The 21862-nt window shown below is 44.0% G+C and overlaps 1 protein-coding gene across 1 annotated transcript in view; it reads right to left on the reverse strand.

Annotated features, from left to right (window-relative positions):
* SIAH3 (siah E3 ubiquitin protein ligase family member 3) overlaps positions 1-19957 on the reverse strand; it is a 79360-nt gene extending 59403 nt beyond the window's left edge. The window contains exon 1 of the mRNA XM_037001964.2: positions 19722-19957. Coding sequence (XP_036857859.1) covers positions 19722-19856 — 135 coding nt within the window. The 5' untranslated portion in view covers positions 19857-19957. The remainder of the gene's footprint in view (positions 1-19721) is intronic.
* Between the last annotated feature and the right edge of the window lie 1905 nt (positions 19958-21862).

A 21862-nucleotide genomic window follows, 5' to 3' on the forward strand; every position in this document is an offset into this window, starting at 1 on the left:
CTCAGTTCTCCCACTTCTTTGCCTTGTTCTTATGGTCCTGGGCATTCCATTTATCAATCAGACTTGCATTTAGTAAGCATCTGCTATGTACTAGTCATTTATGCTGAGGCAGGATGCAGCCCTTGGGGGCCTCACAGTGACAGGGACACAGATGCGCAAATGACTGCTTGGAGTGAATGAGTCTGAGGGCTGTGGTTAAAATCAATACAGGGATCAGTGAGGCAGAGGGGAGCGGAGAGGAGCTATCAGAAAAGGCTTCAAGAGGTGGTGTGGGCTGCTTCCTGCTGCTGCACTTCCCTGGTGCCAACCAGTTGCTTGGAGTTTTTGCTGGCTGTCTCTTTGTAGACACCACATCTTGCCTGCCTGGATATACCCTGGTGACCTCAGAGAGCAGGAGGAAATTGCATTTGTCATCTTTATTTTCCAATTGGTGAGTGGAAAATGTGCAGACACCTGTCCCAGCCCGCTGCAGGCAGGGGGAATAGCAAGTCCTAGCACCCCTGGACCGCCTGGCCATCCTGCTGTTGGGAAGCTTCCCGTATGCCTGGAGCTGTGCCCCTGGCCTTCCGTAATAGTGGTCCATCCGCGGTCATCCAGCTTCATGTGGAATCAACTTCCCCCCAGCATTCCCTTTTCTACTCCCCAATCCCGCTGGGAGATCTGAGGTATATGAGGGAACCCATTTTATTAATTCCACATCCAGATAACAAAAAGTAAACACATCTGGTCTCAACTGGTGACTTTGGATAAGTCAGTTTAATCATTACCCATCTTGAAAATTTGCCCCTCCCCTTCAGGCAAAGATTTCTTCCTTTCAAAATTATTTCTTATCCCCAGAGATTCTCTTCTAACCCACTAATCAAATAATGTTGGAGTGTTTCCTGGAGATTTCCTTATTTAACATGGAAGAAAAATTCAAAGATAAAAGCAAGCAAGGAAGGAGAAAGACAAAAAGAAATCAGGCAGGCAAAAAGAAATCAGTGTTTACAAGGCCCCTACTGTGTGCCTGGCCCTGCTCTACCTGCTTTTGCATATATTTATCACATTTAAGCCTCCATTTACTTCACATTACATGCCTTACTATAAACAAGGAATATAAAGCTCAGAGTGGTTAACTAACTTGCCAAGGGTCACACAGTTATGAACACTGGACTAAATCTGAAGCCACATCTGAGACTGAGAGGTGTTTAAAATGTTTTCATGGAATTTAACTTTACTACTAAATTTCTGTCACCTGTGATAAATGGGTCAGGCTCATACAATTAACCTATGTCCATTCTCTGTTTCACTCCTATTTTATTTCCTTTGTCAATGCACCTTTTGGTGTAATTGCCTTAAACCCCTTTTGAAAGAGGCAGGGTAGAGCTAGGGTCAATGGTGAAGACCCATCTCTGCACAAGGTCACCTTGCAAGGAGGAGCTGAGCAAGTGTCATCATCTCACCTGACAGGTGGAGAAGCCAAGACCTGGCAGGAACCAAGCCAGACTGCAGATAAAAGCTTAGCCACGGGCACGTATTTTCAAGAGGTGGGTGGTAAGTGCCTAGGAGCTCGCCTTCCCACCTCTGATTTCTCTTGGATTCTTGGAGAGCCTCGTGTATCTGGCACTTGCTTCAGTAAGCACGCCGAGAAGGGTCCGACTGGCATTTATTTAATTACCATAAGCAGATGTATCACTTTGGCTTCAATAAGGCAGCTTCTTAATGTGCTCATCAGCTGCCCTGCTGGCAGGAAGGCTGGGCAGGAAGGCAGGCAGCACCCTCCATGCCATCACCCTGAGGGGCTCTGTGACAAGCAGGCGTCACAGGGACGGATGGTGGTTAAGGCCCTTTGCGCGTGCCTGAGGCACTTCCTCAACAGACGTCCCGTGAGTCCTTCCTTGTCAGTGTTCCCTGTGAGCCCTCTGCAGCTCCCTGTGACTCTTGCCAGAAGTCAGGGCTGCCGGAGGAGGTGACTCTGGGGTTTACTTGGTGATTTCCCCTCCACAGCTGGTGACTGCGTGTTTTCTTCCCACTCACCAACATCAGTATAAACAGAATTCTGCATTTCTCCAGCTTGCACACTGGAAACAAAGCTCGCAAACATCATGCGGCTTTCCTCTGATAGGTTCACTGCTCACGTTGATGCCTCCCTCACTCAGTTCTTCCCACAGCAGTTTTGGAAAGAGAAAATGTTTGGAGGGCATTTAGAAGGGTTTCCCAGAAATTGAGGTAGAGGCTGAGTTAGATTAGGTAGAAAATGGTCATTAGAGTTTCATTCCTCTTTGATTTCAGAAAAAAGAAATGTAGTAATAGCATGGCTGCTAATGGGAAAGGGAATTTCAGAGGGCTGTGAATCTCTTAGAGAACAGGTATGACATGATAAGGGCCATGGCTTCTTACAAGAAATTTTTGCCTTTGTATAAAAAGGTTTCTTTCATTTCTTCTTTCCATGGAGGAAAAGTAGCCTTTTAATGCTATCCTAATGCTTCCAGGGTGTTTGCTTTGTGATGTGGTCAGCAAGCTCCCACTGTCATTGAGAAGCAGGTGAGGTACTGAGAGGACAATGGCACGTCCCAGTCTTGGAGGGTCAGTGATAGTTTCAGGCAGCTTTCTGCCTGTCAAACCATGTAACCCATTATTTATTTATTATTGGAGTAACATTGGTATATAACATTATACCAGTTTCAGGTGTACAACATAATAATTCAATATTTATATATACTATCAAGTGATCACCACAATGTCTAGTTACCATCCATCACTATACAACTGACCCATTCACACTTTTCACCTAACCGAATGCTCTTCCCCTCTAATAATTGCCAGTCTCTGTATCTGTGAGTTTTGTTTTGTTTTTAGATTCCATATATAAATGCAATTATACTATATTTGTCTTTCTCTCTCTGACTTACTTCACTTAACATGATAACCTCAAGTTCTATCCATGTTATCATAAATGGCAAAATTTCCTTCTTTAAAAAAATTTTTTTAAGGTATTATTAATATACACTCTTATGAAGGTTTCACATGAAAAAACAATGTGGTTACTACATTTACCATATTATCAAGTCCCCACCCATACCCCAAGGCAGTCACTTTCCATCAGTGCAGCAAGATGCCACAGATCCACTGTGTGCCTTCTCTGTGATACACTGTTCTTTCACACCATGATCTCCCACACCATGTGTACTAAACATAATACCCCTCAATCCCCTTCTCCCTCCTTCCCCACCTGCCCTCTCACACATCTCCCCTTTGGTTACCACTAGTTCCTTCTTGGAGTCTCTGAGTCTGCTGCTATTTTGTTCCTTCAGTTTTGCTTTGTTGTTATACTCCACAAATGAGGGAAAACATTTGGCACTTGTCTTTCTCCACCTGGCTTATTTCACTGAGCATAATGTCCTCCAGCTCCATCCATGTTGTTGCAAATGGTAGGATTTGTTTCTTTCTTATGGCTGAATAGTATTCCATTGTGTTTATGTACCACATCTTCTTTATCCATTCATCTACTGATGGACACTTAGGTTGCTTCTCTATCTTGGCTATTGTAAATAGTGCTGCGATAAACATATGGGTGCATATGTCTTTTTGAATCTGAGGAGTTGTATTCTTTGGGTAATTCCAAGGAGTGAGATTCCTGGGATAAAAGGTATTTCTATTTGTAGTTTCTTGAGGAACCTCCATATTGCTTTCCACAGTGGTTGAACCTAGCTTACATTCCCACCAGCAGTGTAGGAGGATTCCCTTTTCTCTGCATCCTCACCAGCATCTGTTGTTCTTTTCTATGCTGGCCATCCTTACTGGTGTGAGGTGATAGCTCATTGTGGTTTTAATTTGGATTTCCCTGATGATTACTGATGTGGAGCATCTTTTCTTGTGTCTGTTGGCCATCTGAATTTCTTCTTTGGAGAACTGTCTCTTCATATGCTTTGCCCATTTTTTGATCAGGTTATTTGCTTTTTGGGTGTTGAGATGTGTGAGTTCTTTATATATTTTGGATGATAACCCCTTGTCAGATATGTCATTTACAAATATATTCTCCCATATTGTAGGATGTCTTTTTGTTCTGTTGATGATGTCCTTTGCTGTACAGAAACTTCTTAGTTTGATGTAGTCCCATGAGTTCATTTTTGCTTTTGTTTCCCTTGCTCGAGGAGATGTGTTCAGGAAACCAGATTGGTCACACAGTTCTCTCAATATTCTTTCATTCTTAGAGATCCTTTTTTTCTCTCTGTGCCTTAGCTTCTTTGTATTCCTCTTCTCTAGCTTCTATTTCATTTATCATTTCCTCCACCATATCTAATCTGCTTTTAATACCCTCCATTTTGCTCTTCAATGATTGGATCTCTGACCAGAATTACTTTCTGAGTTCTTGAATATTTTTCTGTACCTCCATGAGCATGTTAATCATTTTTATTTTGAACTCCCTTTCAGGAAAATTCATGAGGTCGATGTCATTTAAATCTTTCTCTGGAGTTGTACTAACAATTTTACTTTGAACCAGTTCCTTTGGCATTTCATATTTATATATGACGCCCTCTAGTGCCCATAAGCTCTACTCTCTGGAGCTGCTCAGCCCCTGAGGCAATGTTGGGGGTCACAGGAGACAGGTATTGGTGCCTGGGGGGAGGAAAGAGCTGTTTCCTGCTTCCCGGCTGCTATGCCTGTCTCCACTGCCTGAACAAGGGGCCGAGCACACAGGTATAAGCCTCTATGTTTTGCATTTGTAGTTGCTGTAGACAGATCTTCCCTCTGGCTGGCCTAACGCCAGGGTAGGGTTTGCCGGTTTGTGAGCCAGGTGGGGCTGGCTGGGAGAAAGGTGCAGGAGCTGCGTATCAGGGAGGGTGTCCTTGGAGCTGTGTAGCCAGCCAATGGGATGGAGAGCCTGAAGATTGTGAAAGCTCCCAACCTGCTGGGAAGAGTGCCCCCGGACAATTTTGTCTACCTGTCCTTTCTTCTGAGCAGTAAGCTCTGTGCAATCCTTGCGCATTTAGCAGCCCTCTTGCTGTTAGGAAATCTCTCAGACTGCCCCCCTTTCTTTTGTCCCAGAGCAGCTGGATATGGATCCCTGCTTTCCACAAGCAGCTGGACTCTCATCTCTCCACAAATTCTGCCTGTCTTAGCTTTCCAACCCCCTAATCATGAGAGAACCATGCAAGGACCATGAAATGTAGGTTTGTGCTCCCAGAGCAGATCTCTGGTAGTTAGGTATTCAGCAGTCCCAGGCCTCCACTCCCTCCCCTGCTCCATTTCTCTTCCTCCCGCTGGTGAGCTGGGGTGGGGGAAAGGCTTGGGTCCCGCCAGGCCACAGCTTTGGTATGTTACTCTGTTCAGTGAGGTTTACTCTTTTCTTCAGGTTTATGCAGTTTGGCGCAGTCCTCTTTCCTGTTGCTCTTTCAGGATTAATTGTATTAATTATATTTTCTTTTTATATGTGGTTTTAGGAGGAAGCCTTTGTCTCCCCTCTTGCTGCCATCTTTAATCTTCTTTTTTATAGCTGAGTAATATTCCATTGTATTCCACAGGCCACTTCTTCTTCATCCCTTCATCTGTTGCTGGAAACTTAGGTTGTTTTCATATCTTGGCTATTGTAAATAATGTTACAAATGAACACAGGGATACATGTATCTTTTTGAATTAGAGTTTTCATTTTCTTCAGATAAATACCCAGAAGTGGCATAGCTGGATTATATGATAGATCTATTTTTAATTTTTTTGATGACCCACCATATACTGTTTTCTGTTGTGATTGTACCAATTTATACTCCCATCAAGAGTGGGAATAATGTTTCCCTTTTCTCCATATTCTCACCAGTGCTTGTTATTTCTCCTCTTCTTGATTGATAACCATCTTAACAAGTGTCAGGTGATACCTAATTGTGGTTATAATTTGCATTTCTCTGATAATTAATGATGTTGAACATCTTTTCACAAGCCTGTTGGCCATCTGTATGTCTTCTTTGGAAAAATGTCTATTTAGATCCTCTGCCCATTTTTTAATCAGTTTGCTTTTTGCTATTGAGTTGTTTGAGTTCTTTATATATCTTGGATATTAACCCCTTATCAGATATGTGATTTGCAAATATATGCTCCCCTTCAGTAGGCTGCATTTTCATTTTGTTGATAGTTTCCTTTGCTGTGTACCCATAAAAAATGGTCATGTAACACAAATTTCCTTTCTGCAGAATAATTTGGAATTGGACACTTAGGTAAAGTTGTTGCAAAGATTTCCCTGATGCAGATCATTATTTTTATTGAGCCTGACTTTGGAGCACTGTGCTCTTTGTGGAAGCCCTTAGAGAAGAAGTTTGTGTGAAGAGGGACACACAGCGTAACAAAGAGATTGAAAGCACAAACTATCACTCAGTGGATGCCTTTTCAGATGAGTTACTTAATTTCTCTGTGCCTCAGTTTCCTCCTGTTTAAATTGAGAATTGGCTGCTGACATTGTTCTGAGAATTTAGAAAAAGGCAATTTCGATAAAGCACAGCATTTGGCACTTAGTAAGTGCTCAATAAACGTTAGCTAATTAAAAAACATATGCACATACATAGTCTTAACTTGGGTTCCCCAAAAGTAGAACCCAAGATAAAGACTTGGATGCAGTAGTTTATTTGGAAGGAGATTCCAAAAAGCATAAGGAAGGGAGCAGAGTCAGTGCTGTAGACCACAGGGGTTTGATTCCACTGGGCAACACTGAGAAGCTTAGAGAATGCCTCCCAGACCACCCACCATGAGCTGGAGCATCTACTTGTGTGTTTGATGAATATTACATCCTTATTACACAGGATGAATAAAACAGGATTCCAGCTCAATATTTTTAAATGAATAAACTATACTCAATACCAGTCCTATGGCCAAGCAAGTTGTTTGTTGTGAAAAGAGAGCAATAAGGGATGAAATATTAAGAAATGCTGAAAAGCACAGGGTTTTAATTTAAAAAAGGCTCTGCCAGAAGGAGCCATATGACGCTGAACAAGCTCTTTCACCTTTATCTGCCCTGGTGTTCTGTATAATGGGGAATGATGATGACACACCACTTCGTAGAGAGAATTTAATGCACGGCATTTAACACTGTTCCTGGACATAGCATGCCTTCAATAAGTGATAGCCATTTTTTTCTTTTTAAAAAATTATTATTTTATTGATTAGTTTGCTCTGTCACTGGTTGATATGCAGTTGGACTCTGTCAAAAGGAATTAATTTTTTTCCTTTTTTACAGCAAATTTTTATATTGAGGTACATACAGTAACATACACAAATCTTAGTGTACAGCTTGATGAACTTTGACATGTGTATACACTCATGTAACCATCAGCCAGATCAAGATATCAAACATTCTCAATATTTTCTTGACCCCTTCACCTATTTCAGCAATTTCTCTACCTCTTTCCCTGTGGCAACCACCAGTCTGTTCTCTTTGTTTTTGAGTCTATTTCTATTTTGTTTTGTTTTGTTGCTTTTTTGATTTCACATATAGGAGAAATCATATATTTGTCTTTTCCTGTCTCACTTATTTCCCTTAGCATAATGCCTTCTATGTCCATCCATGTTTTGTATCATTTTCAAAGATTAACAGGCTTTCCTGCTAATTAGTAGGATTTTCATAGTCTCAATTCCCTGTCCCTATAATTAGTTTGAGTTGTAACTTGTTTTCTTTATAGTGATTCCCCTACATTTTTTTTCTGTTTTTCTTAGAATACAGTATTTCTCATGTTGATTGATAAGCATGTATCCCTCTACCCCTTCTTTGAGACCCCACATTCACAGAGACCTTGCTTCATCTATTATCCTCTTCAATAATTTTAACTTTGCCATCCCTGCTGACTTTCCCTTCAGCATATCAGAAAGTACCCATCTTAAAAATAACCAGAATAGCACTCCTCTGAGAGTTGCCCCTATCTAGCTACTTCTCAATACTTTTTCTTCCTTTCACACACAAGCAACTTGAAAATATAGTCAGAGGTCATCTCAAATTCCTCATCCCCACTATTTTCTTAATGCATTTTATCTGACTTCCATCCCTACCTCAGTGAAACTATTCTTGCCATGGTATCTAATGACATGTGCATTATTAAACCAGGGGACAAGTGATAGCCATTTTTGTGGTGATTATCATTATTATTATTGTGGGCATAATTGTGACAGTAGAAAACTATTGTCTGAGGGTTTCAAGATGCCAAACTAGCTTAGCTTATAAACCACAATGTATCCCTAATTACAGACAGGGAACCCAAGGGGTATATAAGCCAAGATAAAGCCCTAATTTATAGAAAGGGAACCTGAGGTTTGGAGTAGCTACTTGCCTTGGACATCCTTGGAGAGGTCGTGGGAGTTAGATCTGAGGGGCCATAGGATCAGGCTACAATTTTGGCCAGTTCTCTGTAAAATCTGTTATTGACCCAGATTTGGGTCTGCCTCTGTGGGGCCTTCTAAATGCCAAGCTAACCCTGTCTTCCCTCTCCAAACTCGGTCTGCAGCGGCCTTTCTCCTCCACACAGGAAACTCTGGCTTCATCCTGGGGGGCCTGGCCCTGCCATTTCCACAGGCCACTGTATCCTGGCTGGAGTTCCTGGCGCAGCTGGAGACAGGCCTGCAGCACACAGCTTCATCCTTATCACAGATTCATGACTAAAAATTCATTAAAGGATGAAGAAATTATTAAGAGACACAGCATCTTGCAAGTAAAACTGACATTTCCAGTTAGACCACAGCTCTAGATAATCCACAAGGATGCTGTTGTACAGCTGAAAACATTGGGCTGGTTTCCGATCTGTTCTCACTCTGGGCCAAATGTAGCCCTGTGGAGCAGAACTTAGCTACCCTGCTGTTTGAGAGCCTGGGGTCATGGCTTCACAAGTTTGGGGACCTCACTCACAGCCTCAGTCCCATCCTAGCTATATACTTGTGCCAGCACTTGAGACACCAGAAACACTCGCCTTATAAATGCCCCAATGTTGCCTATCTGGTTTACACCCTAGCAAGTTCCTGAGGACAAAGACACTCTGGAAAGATGTTCAGCCCAGCCAGGGGTAATGTTAGAGAGGCAGTGTCCCTAACCATCGCCCACCTCCTAGCAGTGAAGTGGCACAGGTTGACAGTGGACTCTGCCCCTCATCAGCTGTGACCTTGGGCCTCACCTGTTAGACCAGAACCTGGAACTACACCATCACGCTGGTTCCCTCAGCTTCCAAAATCTTGGTCACTCAACGGACAGGTGTTTTTTTTTTTAAACATTTTTTAAATTAAGCTATTATTGATATACAATCTTATAAAGCTTTCACATGAGCAATATTGTAGTTATTACATTCACCATATTATCAAGTTCCCCTCCCAACCCCATTGCAGTCACTGTCCATCAGCACAGTAAAATGCTATAGAGTCACTACTTGTCTTCTCTGGGCTATACTGCCTTCCCTGTGACCCCCTATATTATGTGTGCTAATTATAATGCCTTTTAATCCCCTTCTCCCTCCCTCCCCACCCCCTCTCCTTCACCCCTCCCCTTTGATAATCACTAGTCCCTTCTTGGAGTCTATGAGTCTGCTGCTGTTTTGTTTCTTCATTTTTGCTTCATTGTTATACCCCACAAATTAGTGAAATCATTTGCTATTTGCTTTTCTCTGCCTGGCTTATTTCACTGAGCATAATACCCTCTAGCTCCATCCAGGTTGGTGCAAATGGTAGGATTTGTTTTCATCTTATGATTGAATAATATTCCATTGTGTATATGTACCACATCTTTATCCATTCATCTACTGATGGACACTTAGGTTGCTTTCATTTCTTGGCTATTGTAGTGCTGTGATAAACATAGGGGTGCATATGTCTTTTTAACTCTATGATCTTGTTTCTTTTGGGAAAATTCCTAGGAGTGGACTTCCTAGGTCAAATGGTATTTCTATTTTTAGTTTTTTGAGGAACCTCCATAATGCTTTCCACAATGGTTGAACTAATTTACATTCCAACCAACAATGTAGAAGGGTTCCCCTTTCTCTGCATCCTCACCAGCATTTGTGATTCTTTGTCTTTTTGATGTTGGCCATTCCAACTGGTGTGAGGTGATACGCATTGTTGTTTTAATTTGCATTTCCCTGATAATTAGTGATGTGGAGCATCTTTTTATGTGCCTGTTGGTCATCTGAATTTCTTCTTTGGAGAAATGTCTGTCATATCCTCTTCCCATTTTTTAATTGGGTTATTTGCTTTTTGAGTGTAGAGGCATGTGAGTTCTTTATATATTTTAGATGTTAACTCCTTATTGGATTTGTCATTTACAAATATATTCTCCCATACTAGGATGCCTTTTTGTTCTACTGATGGTGTCATTTGCTGTACAGAAGCTTTCTAGTTTAATGTAGTCCCATTTATTCATTTTTGTTTTTGTTTCCCTTGTCTGAGGAGATGTGTTCAGGAAAAAGTTGCTCATGTTTATATTCAAGAGATTTTTGCCCATGTTTTCTTTTAAGAGTTTTATGGTTTCATGACTTACATTCAGGTCTTTGATCCATTTATAGTTTACTTTTGTGTATAAAGTTAGGCAATAATCCAGTTTCATTCTCTTACATGTAGCTGTCCAGTTTTGCTAATACCAGTTATAGAAGAGGCTGTCATTTCCCCATTGTATATCCATGTCTTCTTTATTGTGTATTAACTGGCCATATATGTTTGGGTTTATATCAGGGTTCTCTATTCCGTTCCATTGATCTATGAGTCTGTTCTTGTGCCAGTACCAAATTGTTTTGATTACTGCGGCTTTGTAGTAGAGTTTGAAGTTGGGGAATGCAATCCCCTCAGCTTTATTTTTCCTTCAAAGTATTGTTTTGGCTTTCTAGGGTCTTTTGTGATAATGGACAGGTTCTTTAATTGTTGAATAAAGCAATTCTTCAATTGCTGACCCTACTCAAGCCTACTCTATCCAGTTTGAGTAAGAGAACTTTGGCCACTCATATAAGTTGGGCAGGAGAGCCTTGGTCACCTCTTGTGCATCAGGTAACATTTCTAAGAGACTCATATTAATATAAAGATAACCACCATTTAGGGAGCATCATGTGCTAGGTGCTGTGCCAAGCACTTTATGTACATTGTATTATTTCATCTTCAAAAAAAGTCATTTAATAGGGGAGGAAATGCAGGCTCAGGGAGGTCAAGGAGATGACTGAAGGAAGGTGACAGTTTTGGATTGAAAGCCATACCTGTCTGACTCCAAAACCCATACTTAGGGCCTCAACTAGAATATCACTGTCTTCTCCAGCTCTGCTTTCTCCCTTTATCTCTTTCCTGAGACTGGAGTGGTCAATAACAGATTGGGTCAGGGAGAAAGGTCTTGTTCACCTACATTCTTTCTTCCACCATGCTGGGGACCAGGTTTCCTGTGACCTGCACTGCTATTCAGAGACCACTTAGGGTGCAAACTCATTGGTATCTCAGAATCACCATCCATTGTGTGTGTGTGTGTGTGTGTAGAAACTCAGGTTGGAGTTCAGGAGACTCAGCCTTATGGCCTAGCTCAATAATTTATAACATTCTCTGATGACCGTGGGATACAGGAATTCTTTCTTGGCTCAGAAGGTCAGAGCATCTCTCTCACCCTCCCTTGATTCTAGGGACTGCAGCCTTGATTGAGCATTGAGTCCTGCCCACTCAGAGGGGAGTTACTTCTTAAGGCAGAATGAACTAAAAGACAGAGAGAAAATGCTCCATCTCCCAGGGAGTTTTTTCCCCACCTCCCTCTAACCCATCCTTCTGAATCTATCAGAGGTGTCAGTTAGCCTCAGATATACACCCTCAGATCAGATGCCCCTCACAGACCCACCTACCCATGGGCTTCCTCAGCACTGCCAATGAAAAGAAGTCACACATTAAGTCATGAGGGGCAAGTTTCATGATGGGTAGAGAAAAGGTCTTACTGCTACCAGCTAGAACGCTGTTTTTTCTTAGGATCATGTCTTGGAGACAATGAAGAAAGAAGTCAGCAGACAGCGTTTGGAGCAGCCAGCAGAGCTCTTTTAATGAGTGAAAAGAGAAAGATCCTGCTAATCAGGAAGGGCTACAAGGAAGTTGCTGTGTCTGGGGTTTACATTGCCTCCTGAGAGGAGGAATTCCCGCCACACCACCCACCTCCAATCCAGACCTAATAGAGAACTGAACTGCTGACATCACAACTCACTCCTGATTGGCTGAAAGTACAATACTTCATTTGCATAGCACACAACCAATCTGAGCAGCTGAGGTTTATCTAAATGGTTGAGTTTAATTGGGGCTTTTTGAACTACAAGAGTTCTGAAATGTCTTGAAACTTACAAGGGCCCCGAACTTTATCTGCCTATGCCCTACTATCACCTGTCTCATTATCTGCATGGTTCCTGGCTCTGTGAATGACAGGGAACCCAGCTCTCCGGTCCTGTCCCCCCACCAACACTCATGTCCCTCTGAGACCCAGCCCCTCTCCCATTGGACTGCTAGGGTCCAAGCCCAAGCAGGGTTCACTGCTATCTTTGAAGTTGTGAATTAAAGACAAATCTGACATTCACCTAAGGCAAGAAATTGTTCTATTCATAATTCTCTTCAAGGCCAAGGAAAATTCACAAATACCAAGAACAGCAAGCACAAGTTTTGCAGAGAGGGAGAAAAGGTTCAGAAAGGCAGCCAGATGGGGCTGCAGGGAGATGACGACAGCTTCCAAGGAGCCACTTTCATTGTCATGACCGTGTTGACAGTAACTGCTGCTATTTACTGACTCTCTCCTCTCTGGCAGACATTTTTCTTATGTGAGCTCATTTAATCCTCATAGCTACCATAGCAGGTGGACATTGTTTTCCCTCTTTCATAGATGAGGAAATGAAGCCTCTGAGGGACTAAGTCATTGTTCAAAGTCATCATCAGCAAGTGGCGCAGCCTGGATTTGAATTCAGGCCCATTTCCCACAAAGCACAAGTTTTCTACACCTGCTGCTTCTCCCAATATTGATATGGTGGATTTACAAAAATATGTGCCAAGGAAAAAATACAAAGCTCTAAGCTTTTGACTATGTATCTCTTTATCGTTTGATTTTTAAAAATGATGTGCATATATTCAGGATAATTGTATTATTTTTAACAGAATTCAAAAAAGAAAAGGAAAGATTTCTGGAGAGGGTCACGGAATAAGAGAGGATGATGCTATAGAGGCTCCGATTTGCTAAGGACATGGATCTGGTGAAGGGAAGATAATGGGGCATGTGATGCAGCCCATGGGCCATACTGCTGGCCCAAGGCTGATGGGGTATAGGAAAGTAGCCCCTGTGATTTGCTTCTCCCACAGCATGTACTCAAGAAAGAAACATTTAGTTTGGGCTAATTTGAAGGCAGCCTGGGGCAGTGCAGGGGATATAAGTCTAGTATGAGGATACCTAATTTCTGGTTCTAATTCTGCCACTAAATAGATTGACTTTGCAGAAGCTCTGTAATGGGTTGACTGGTGGTCTCCCAAAAGATACATTCACATCCTAATGCCTGGAGCCTATGAATATTAGCTTATACGGCAAAAGAGTGAATATTGTAGGACTAAAGTCATTAAATTAAGGCTCCTGAAAGGAGGAGCTTCCAGATTATCCAGGTAGGCCCCAGATGCAATCACATGTTATCCTTGTAAAATAGACACACAGAGGAGAGGGCATCCTGAGAAGAGAAGGAGGCATGTGACCGCAGTGGCAGAGACTAAAGAGATGTGGCCAACGGCCAAGGAATACATGGAGCCATCAGAAGTTGGCTGAGGCAAGGAGCAGATTATCCCTGGAGCCTGGGAGGGAGCAGGCCCTGCTGACACCTTGATTGTGGACTTCCAGCCTCCTCAACTGTCTTTGTCTGGTTTTAAGCCACCAGTTAGTGGTAATTTGTTACATCAGCCACAGGAAATGAATACAAGTTGCTTTCCCTCTCTGGCCTTTGTTTCCTTGACTGTAAAATAAGGTTTAACCTCCCAGTTCTGACATTGTATCTGTCATTCCCTGACCTACAGACCCCCATGGGAGGACAAGTCTCCATTCTCCAGGTAGACCCCCTTCCATGTGACATTTAGGGTCTAAACATCAACTTTTCCCATTGGGGAACAGAGCTGTTTGAGTCAAGATGATTCTGCTAAGGGTAAAATCCTTTCACAGTTATTTTTTTTCTTATTGTTAATTGCTAGAAAAATATTCTGCTTTACCCCAGGGAAGCCAACCAAATAGCTCTGACCTCTCTACGCTTTTCAAAGACAGCTTTCAGTACCTGTTCTCTAATTTCTGCCACAGTCCCTGGAGCTTGAGGGCCCTGGTTAAGAGAGTTCCACAAAATTTGCTTTGGGGCTAATGAGTAAATGCAGTACATAGGTGGTCGGCTCGCCTCACCTCAGCGCGGCCGGCTTGAGCCGCCTCTGCAGCTCAGTCACCAGGGCACAGCTAACCAAATGACTGCTCGGGCTCAGACCTGCAGTAATGTGACTCGGGAGCCTCATTTACAATCACCATTAACCAGAAAAGCCATGCGACTATTCTGTGCCTGCAGAGTTGAGTGTCATACAATATTCACAGGAGCCCAAGGGCTGGAAGAGGCAGCAAGGGAAAGCCCATGGAATTAAGTGCTTAGAATGAGCGCCACCAGCTTTGGCCCCTCCCATATGCCTTCCAGGCCTCTCTAAAGTGCTAATGAGCTGTGAAGAGGCTCAAATCTGGGCAGCAGGAAAATGGTGAAATTTCCAGGGGACTAGCAATGGAACCTCAGAGGCAGTTGGGTCAATAATCTCAGTAACCCACACACTAGCTGTTTAAACAATCTTGTTGGAAGCCTTTAACTGCTTTAAAATAGGTTCAGGCTGAACACTTGAAAGGCCACCTCTAAATCTCTAAAAACAATGTTCAGATCTTTAGCTCTTACTCAGCTCCTGCTGTGTTGTGTCAAGCAGGGTTAGTGAAAGCCCCAGGGTGGGCATGGGATTTCCAAAGATTATCCCTTAAACGACAGAGGTGATGTTTTGCTTTGCCACTCATCTCTCCTCGATCCCCTCCTTTGGGATCTGCCTCTTCCTCCATGCAGCTCCCCCCCACCATCCCCACTGTCGCTTATACATTCACCCACACAGGTCAGGTTGATCTTGGAAGGAAAGGCATGTGGATGCTCAAAGGAATGGTACTAAAATGACACTTAAAAATCAAAGCCATCATTGTCCCATATACCCCTCCCATCCTGTGTGTGTGTGTTTCTGTGTGTAAACCCCAAGGTTAACATGTGACAATAGAGGAGAGCTCTAGGGTCAGCTGGATGGAGGCATGAATAGCTCCCAGGAGGGCTGGGTAGGTTATGCCTCAGTTTGGGATGCTGGGGAGGGTGTTGGGGGGTCTCAGCAATGACTGTGGCACCAGGAAAGGCTTTTTGGAAGTTTGCCAGAAAGTGGTTTCTATAGCCTTTCAGAAACTGGTTTATCAAGGGCTGTGGTTAAGAGGAGGAAGTTACCCAGCCCACCTCAGCTCAGCTGCCATCTGCTTGGGAGGTACTGAGGACTGAACCCAGAGGGCTCTGGCTGCCACAACATACCCTTCCCTGGAAAGGCCTGGGTGCAGGGACTGGCCAGCCCACACCTCATCCTCAGAGTGCATCTCTGGATACAGATACTGCCTTCTGGAGAAGGGAGGGCTGTCCAGGCTAGGCCATTGTAGAAGCAGCTAGCGCCAGTGGGACAGAAGCCAGGAGAGAAAGTCTTTCTTGGTTTGGAAATAAGCAAAGGACATGAGGAAGATGGGAATGCCAGTCAGGACCAGGAGCCAGAGCTCTCACTAGAGCCAGCCTAAAGCCTGCTGCATGCACTTCAGTGACCTGAGTGAATGAAAAAGCAGAGGGCAGTCAGCCAAGAACATTGGCTCTTTGGTTGAGCCAAGTTTCATGAACTTGAAAGGAGAAATAGGGGACATGATATGGAATCCTAAAGTGTGCAGGGGGCCATCCCTACAGGCAGAGACAGACAGACAGATACAAACACAGGGAAACACAGGCTGTCATCTGCAGTCCATGGAGAGAACTCTGCTGTGGATTCTTCCCCTGCCTGGCCCTTGCCTAAAGTGGAGGTCCCTCATGTTCCAGGTCAGCTATTGTAAATGTGCTTTTTAAGTAGGTGGGCTTAAGGGATTTAATGGCTTCAACCAGCGGTGTCTGCATTCCTGGGAAGGCTTCTGCTGTCTATTTAGAAGGAAAGGCATCAGCTTGCTTGAAGAAATTCTAGGTTACTGAGTAATCACCATAATAAGATCGAGAATGAAGGTGACCTATAGAAACATGGTAAATACATGGTTTTCTTTGCTCAGTAAGTGGATTTTTTTTTTTATTTGGATTTCACAGATGGTTTTTATTGAAGTTGTTTGTTTGTTTTATTAACATTGGGGGCATGAAGCTAAGACAACCCTTTAAAAATCCAAAGCCAGCAAACAAGGCACCAGACTTTTTAAAGGAGACCACCTCTGGGGGTGAGGCCCCATTTAGTATTTTCTCTCCTCCTGTCTGGCGGCAGGGGTCAGCTGATCTTTAGCAGCCACAGGTCAAAGGGCGAGTGGAGCTGTCGCTAGAGTTTGCCTGGAGGCCCTTCATCACCCTGAGTTTTGAAATGGGTTTGAAGTTGCCAAGGTTCTCTGCCACAGTGCAGCAGCTGAGGACAGCATCTCTCAGGTCTGCCATATTTTTTTTTTTTTTTTTTTTTGAGAGGGCATCTCTCATATTTATTGATCAAATGGTTGTTAACAACAATAAAATTCAGTATAGGGGGGTCAATGCTCAATGTACAATCATTAATCCATCTCAAGCCTAATTCTCGTCAGTCTCCAATCTTCTGAAGCATAACGAACAAGTTCTTACATGGTGAACGAATTCTTTCAGTAAGTGGATTTTGATAATAACTCAGCACTTGCCTCAGGTTCTGAAATACTGTTAGCCTTCTTGGGAAAGCCTGGGAAAGGACTAAGTGCAAAAAATGCTCCTACAAAAGAAAACACAGGCTTCCCAGCTTTCTTTGTAGCTGCAACACACTATATAAAATTGAAAGTAACTGTTCAGGCCCTCTGTCCTTGGTCACCACTTCATGTACCAGCCCGCCAGACAGAGTGCAGGGAAGCACCACAGATCAATAGCTAGCTATTCTGGGTTAACATTGCCACAGCCTTTTTTTTTCTTTAAAAAGAGAATTTTTCCCTCATGTGGATCATAGCTTATTATATCCGAGGCATATTTCTGTGGTCTGTCTTTGGAAATTAATGCTTGGAAGAGCACTTTGCTTTTGAGGTTTTATGGACTCTTTAATGTCAGTAATGGGGTAGCAATACTCATACAGAATTGTTCCTTTAAATGCTCTGCAAATGGCTGTTAGCCCTCAGGTCTGGGAAGCAGGTAAAACTTACCTGATGGGCCACCTGGATCCTGGATGAACACATGGTACTTACGAGATCTCCACAGAGGCAGCCTGGCTGCAGAGGTCTCTCTGGTGGGCACAGCCTCTGTGACCCCTGTGTACTCTGCCGCGTGCCCTGGTACATTAGTAAGCAATTTGCTTTGTCTACCTGCAGTACCCTCCTCCAAGCAAAATCGCCAAGTGGTATTTTATGGGAAATGAAAAGCCGAATAAGAATGTATTTGAAAAAGTAAGCCATGGAAAACAGCCTCTCAAAGCGTATGTCACCTGTTTTTATGTTACTGTTTATATGGTTTTGAAGTTGGCTGAAGGCTTTAAGTGGCAACTTTTGAAGTTCCTAATGGAACCCCACAGATTATGTGCAATAACATGAGTTTTTCTTTTGAAAGAGAGTGTTATAAAGCACATCCACTTCTAGTATCTCTTTTCAGCTTCCCAGAGCCATGGAGGAGTCAGGATAGATATTCATATGCCCATTTTGAAGGTGAGGAATGGAAGGATCAGAAGAGTGGAGTCTTTCGAGGTCACACAGATGGTCAGAGCTGACCTAGGGCCTCCAACCCTGACTCTAGCTAGACTCCCAGGTTTGTGCATCAGGACCACTTGTCAATATCCAGGCAGACATCACTGAGAAATATACACAGATGCATTTCACTCACCCCACCCCAAGATTTTAGCTGGAGTCAATGAACCATATAAATTCAAACTTTGGAAATGCTAAGCCTCATAAACAATTTTAAAAGGTATTAAAATGCAAAACAGAAGTAAACAAAATTTCTTGCCACAGAGAACGAACTAATGTAAAGTGACAAAATAATGGGCATTTGAATGTAGTCTCAAAAGTGGCCATAAAAGGGGATTCAGAATCCTATTTTAGTATGTATATCATACACTTGCTTTGCTGAGGATGAGTGGTGGAGAATTCTCAGTTATAAAACTAAGCCATGGAGGGAAAAAAGAAATAGCGACATGAATGGAAAGAGACAGAGAGCAACAGAGAGCGCCCAGGAAAGACTGAGCCAGAGCGATTGGGTGAGATGGTGCCAGTCACAGGTTGGGTGCCTCAGAAAAGCCAGCTCCTGGGTGCGTGCACCACATGGATTCCAGAGCAGTCCGTCACCCCTCTGCCCAGGACTGGCCTTGGCAGATGGCCCCAGGGGCTCCAGGCAGCTGTCCCTCCTGGGGGCTTCCAGGAATGGGGGGGCACCTATCAGCCCTGACCTGCAGGGCCTCCACTGAGGAGGGTCTGACTCTTCACAGGAGTTTATAAAGTGGTAATGAGCAACGAGCAAGGCTCTTCCTGCCCAAGAGCAGTGGTCAGAAGGGGACATCTGTCCTCAGCCCGCCCCCACACTGGCTGAAGATGTGCCCTTGCCCCTGTCACTCAGCCCTGGGTATGGTGAGGAGACAGGAAGGCAATGTGCCCAGCGTTTATTGTAGGACGGAGTCAAGGTGGCTCAGAGTTCCGCACTAGGGAGTTCAGCTGGGCGGCCTCCCCGGCCTCCGCCGCCTCCGCCTCTTCCCCACCGCCCCAGCCAGCGGTTCCTCATTCATCTTCTCCGCCGTCTTGGCTGTGATACGCGGCGGTCCTCTGGATCGCGTATTTTGGCTGTTCTCTCAAAGGGCAGTGACCCGCAGGCACAGATGCAGAGGCAGCGGCGCCAGACGGGCAGCCAGGCTGCTCGCGGCTCCCGCACCCCTGCGGTGATCAGGCCGCAGCAGCTCCCAGCTGGTTTCATCATTAAACAACTGAGGCAAATCCTGCCTACACACACACACACACACACACACACACACACACACACACACACACACACACACACACACACACACACACACACACACACACACACACACACACACACACCGGGAGTTCCTGCTCCGCGGAGCTACACTTAGGCGGCAGCCAGAAGTGGCTTCCAAAATCCACGTGCTTGCCTGCCTCTCCAAACACATGGGACAGATTGCAAAGTGGGTAACTTTTCAATCCTGTCTCCTGAACACTGGCCCACAAATATATGGGAGAAAGACGGGGGACGCACCCTACTCCCTCTACCACCCTCACTCGAACCCGGCTCCATTCGTAGGCTGACAGTTTGGGGGAAAGACACTGGACTATCACTCCAGTTGTTCTTGCCAGTCGGGGAAACAGCAGTCACTGTGAACACCAAGCCACCTGGAGAGCTAGGACCAGCCTGGGCAGCCGCTCCGGGAACCAAACACCATCCTAGCGCCAGCGAAGAGCTTTGCCAGGGGCCCCAGACGCACGCGGGGGGTCTGCTCTCACTCCCCCGAGAAAGGATTTGAGTATAAAATGATGGAGAGCAACTCACCTTTAGGTTGTGCGTAGGGTTGACGACGCAGACAAGTTGCCCAGCAGCGGAGAAAACCCGTTTAGCTTTGTAGTGCTGAAAGCGGAGGTGAATGAGATCTAACACAGCCCCAAAGCACTGGGTAAAGAAAAGCATCACAACTTCTGGGGGGTTGTTGGCACAGGCAGGCTGGGGAGGGAGCTGTACGTCCTCCGGCTATGGAAGGAGCGCAGCCTCTGAGACACCCCGCGCCAGCCCGCTTAGCGTGCCTTCAGATTCATCATCAAAATAAGACGGTTAGAATCTTGCAGCAGTGAGGCGGCCAATCAAAAGGACAGAAATGTTATCCTTGAGGTGCAGAGACAGCCAATAACAAATGCCTCCCCTACCCAAACTCCCTGATGAATTGAGCCTGGCGGAGAATGTATTATTGAACATTACCATAGATCAGCACATTGCATTTATCTTGTGATTACAGCCAACCATACATAATGCTGGGGAGATAGGCTGACAAAATTGATTGCTTAATGTGTCTCCATTTATTAATTGACTTAATTTAACATGAGAGCCTTTCTTAATACGCTGGCAAAAACGTAAAGCATTTAAACCGCCAAATAGTAAAACACCCCGCTCCGAAGTAGGCAGATGGATAATGCAGACTGTGGCTCGGCTCACCAGAGCTGCTTGGGAGAAAATCAAATATTACAAGACTCCGATTCCAGATAAGGATTTGGCAGCAGCCGAAACCTGCATCTTTCAATCTTGCGCGCTCTCTCTGTGATTTGGATTTCAGCCCCTTAATAAATCCTATCTATTCCTTATCACAGAAAAGAACCTAACAAATAAATGAACCTAGAGTTGAGGGAGGGAAACATATATATCCATAATGCTGTAATTACTGAAGCCTGAAAATATTAAAGCATAAAAACTCATAGAATATGCATCTAAAAATAATGAAATCCCTGATGCATGAATGCACACACAGAGAAAAACCTACATAGAGAGCAAAGTGGCTTGTAAATCAGCAAAATAATTACAGATGCGCAGGCCCTGTGCTTGTCATTCATTTGCATATTGGTGGGCAGCAAATTGCTAATTAACTACTAGATTGTTGGAGACATTAAAATAGAGATTAAGAGCTCCTACGCCACATCATTTGCAAGTCTCTGCAAATGCCAGCAGCACATTTCCGTGCTGGAGCAGGCAGAGGGCATTCCAGTCCTCAGAGTGCACTTCCTCTGTCTCCAAAATGGAACTTGAGGGGGCGCTAAGCCCACTCACTGGTTGTGGAAGAAAGGCTCCTGAACAGTACATAAGGAGTCTTAGGGCTTCTGGGGACCAGCTCTGATGGCTTAGTCAGTCTTTGTGAATAAAGCAGGAGAGTTGAGTGTGTTGTGTCTCCCCTCTTCTGTGGTTGTTTTTCTATTGAGAAGTCTCCAGACCCAGTCTACCTGGGTAAGGATCAGTCTTGTGTGTGAACTGTTCCTAGAGTGTGAGCCCATTGCTCCTTCCTGAATGGCTCCCGTTCAGCTCTGGCTACAGTTCTGGGGTTGTAATGTATAGCAAACATACTCACACCTAGAGCATCTATGTCTGTGACCTGGTCAGGCAATTAAATGAACAACAGATGAAAATACAGGGGGCAAAATGCACAAGTTTACTGAAACCAGGACAAAGCCCAGGTTTGTTTTAAGAAACAAATAAGCCAAGCACCTGTAAAAATGGAAACTTTGTGCTTTCTAAAATAATTGTACTGGCACAAAACTAGAAGATGACAACATTTGAACTGATTAAAACTCCATTGGTGTAATACTTTTACAGGATATGAGTCCTAGGCCCACTCATTACATGGTTTGTAAATAAGGGATGCTGGCCTACAATACCAGAATTCGCTTTCTGAAGTTTTCATTTTCCAGAACAAAACTTTCAGCAGTTCAGCAGGAAAACATTTGTCATTTTTTATTGCCTTCTTCTTTGTTTTCTTTAATAAAAGTGAGCATACACTCCCAAAGATTCCTTAAAGATACAATTCATAATCAGAAAGGTCTAAACCTCCCCTTTCTGCATTCTCTGTTAGAATGGAAATACTGTGCTACTTGTTTCTCCCTTTTGTAACTTCAGACAGGTTTCTTTACCTCCCTGAGGCTTGTTTCCCATACCTG

Source organism: Manis javanica, chromosome 9 (assembly GCF_040802235.1).
Source record: "Manis javanica isolate MJ-LG chromosome 9, MJ_LKY, whole genome shotgun sequence".
Lineage (NCBI taxonomy): Eukaryota > Metazoa > Chordata > Mammalia > Pholidota > Manidae > Manis > Manis javanica.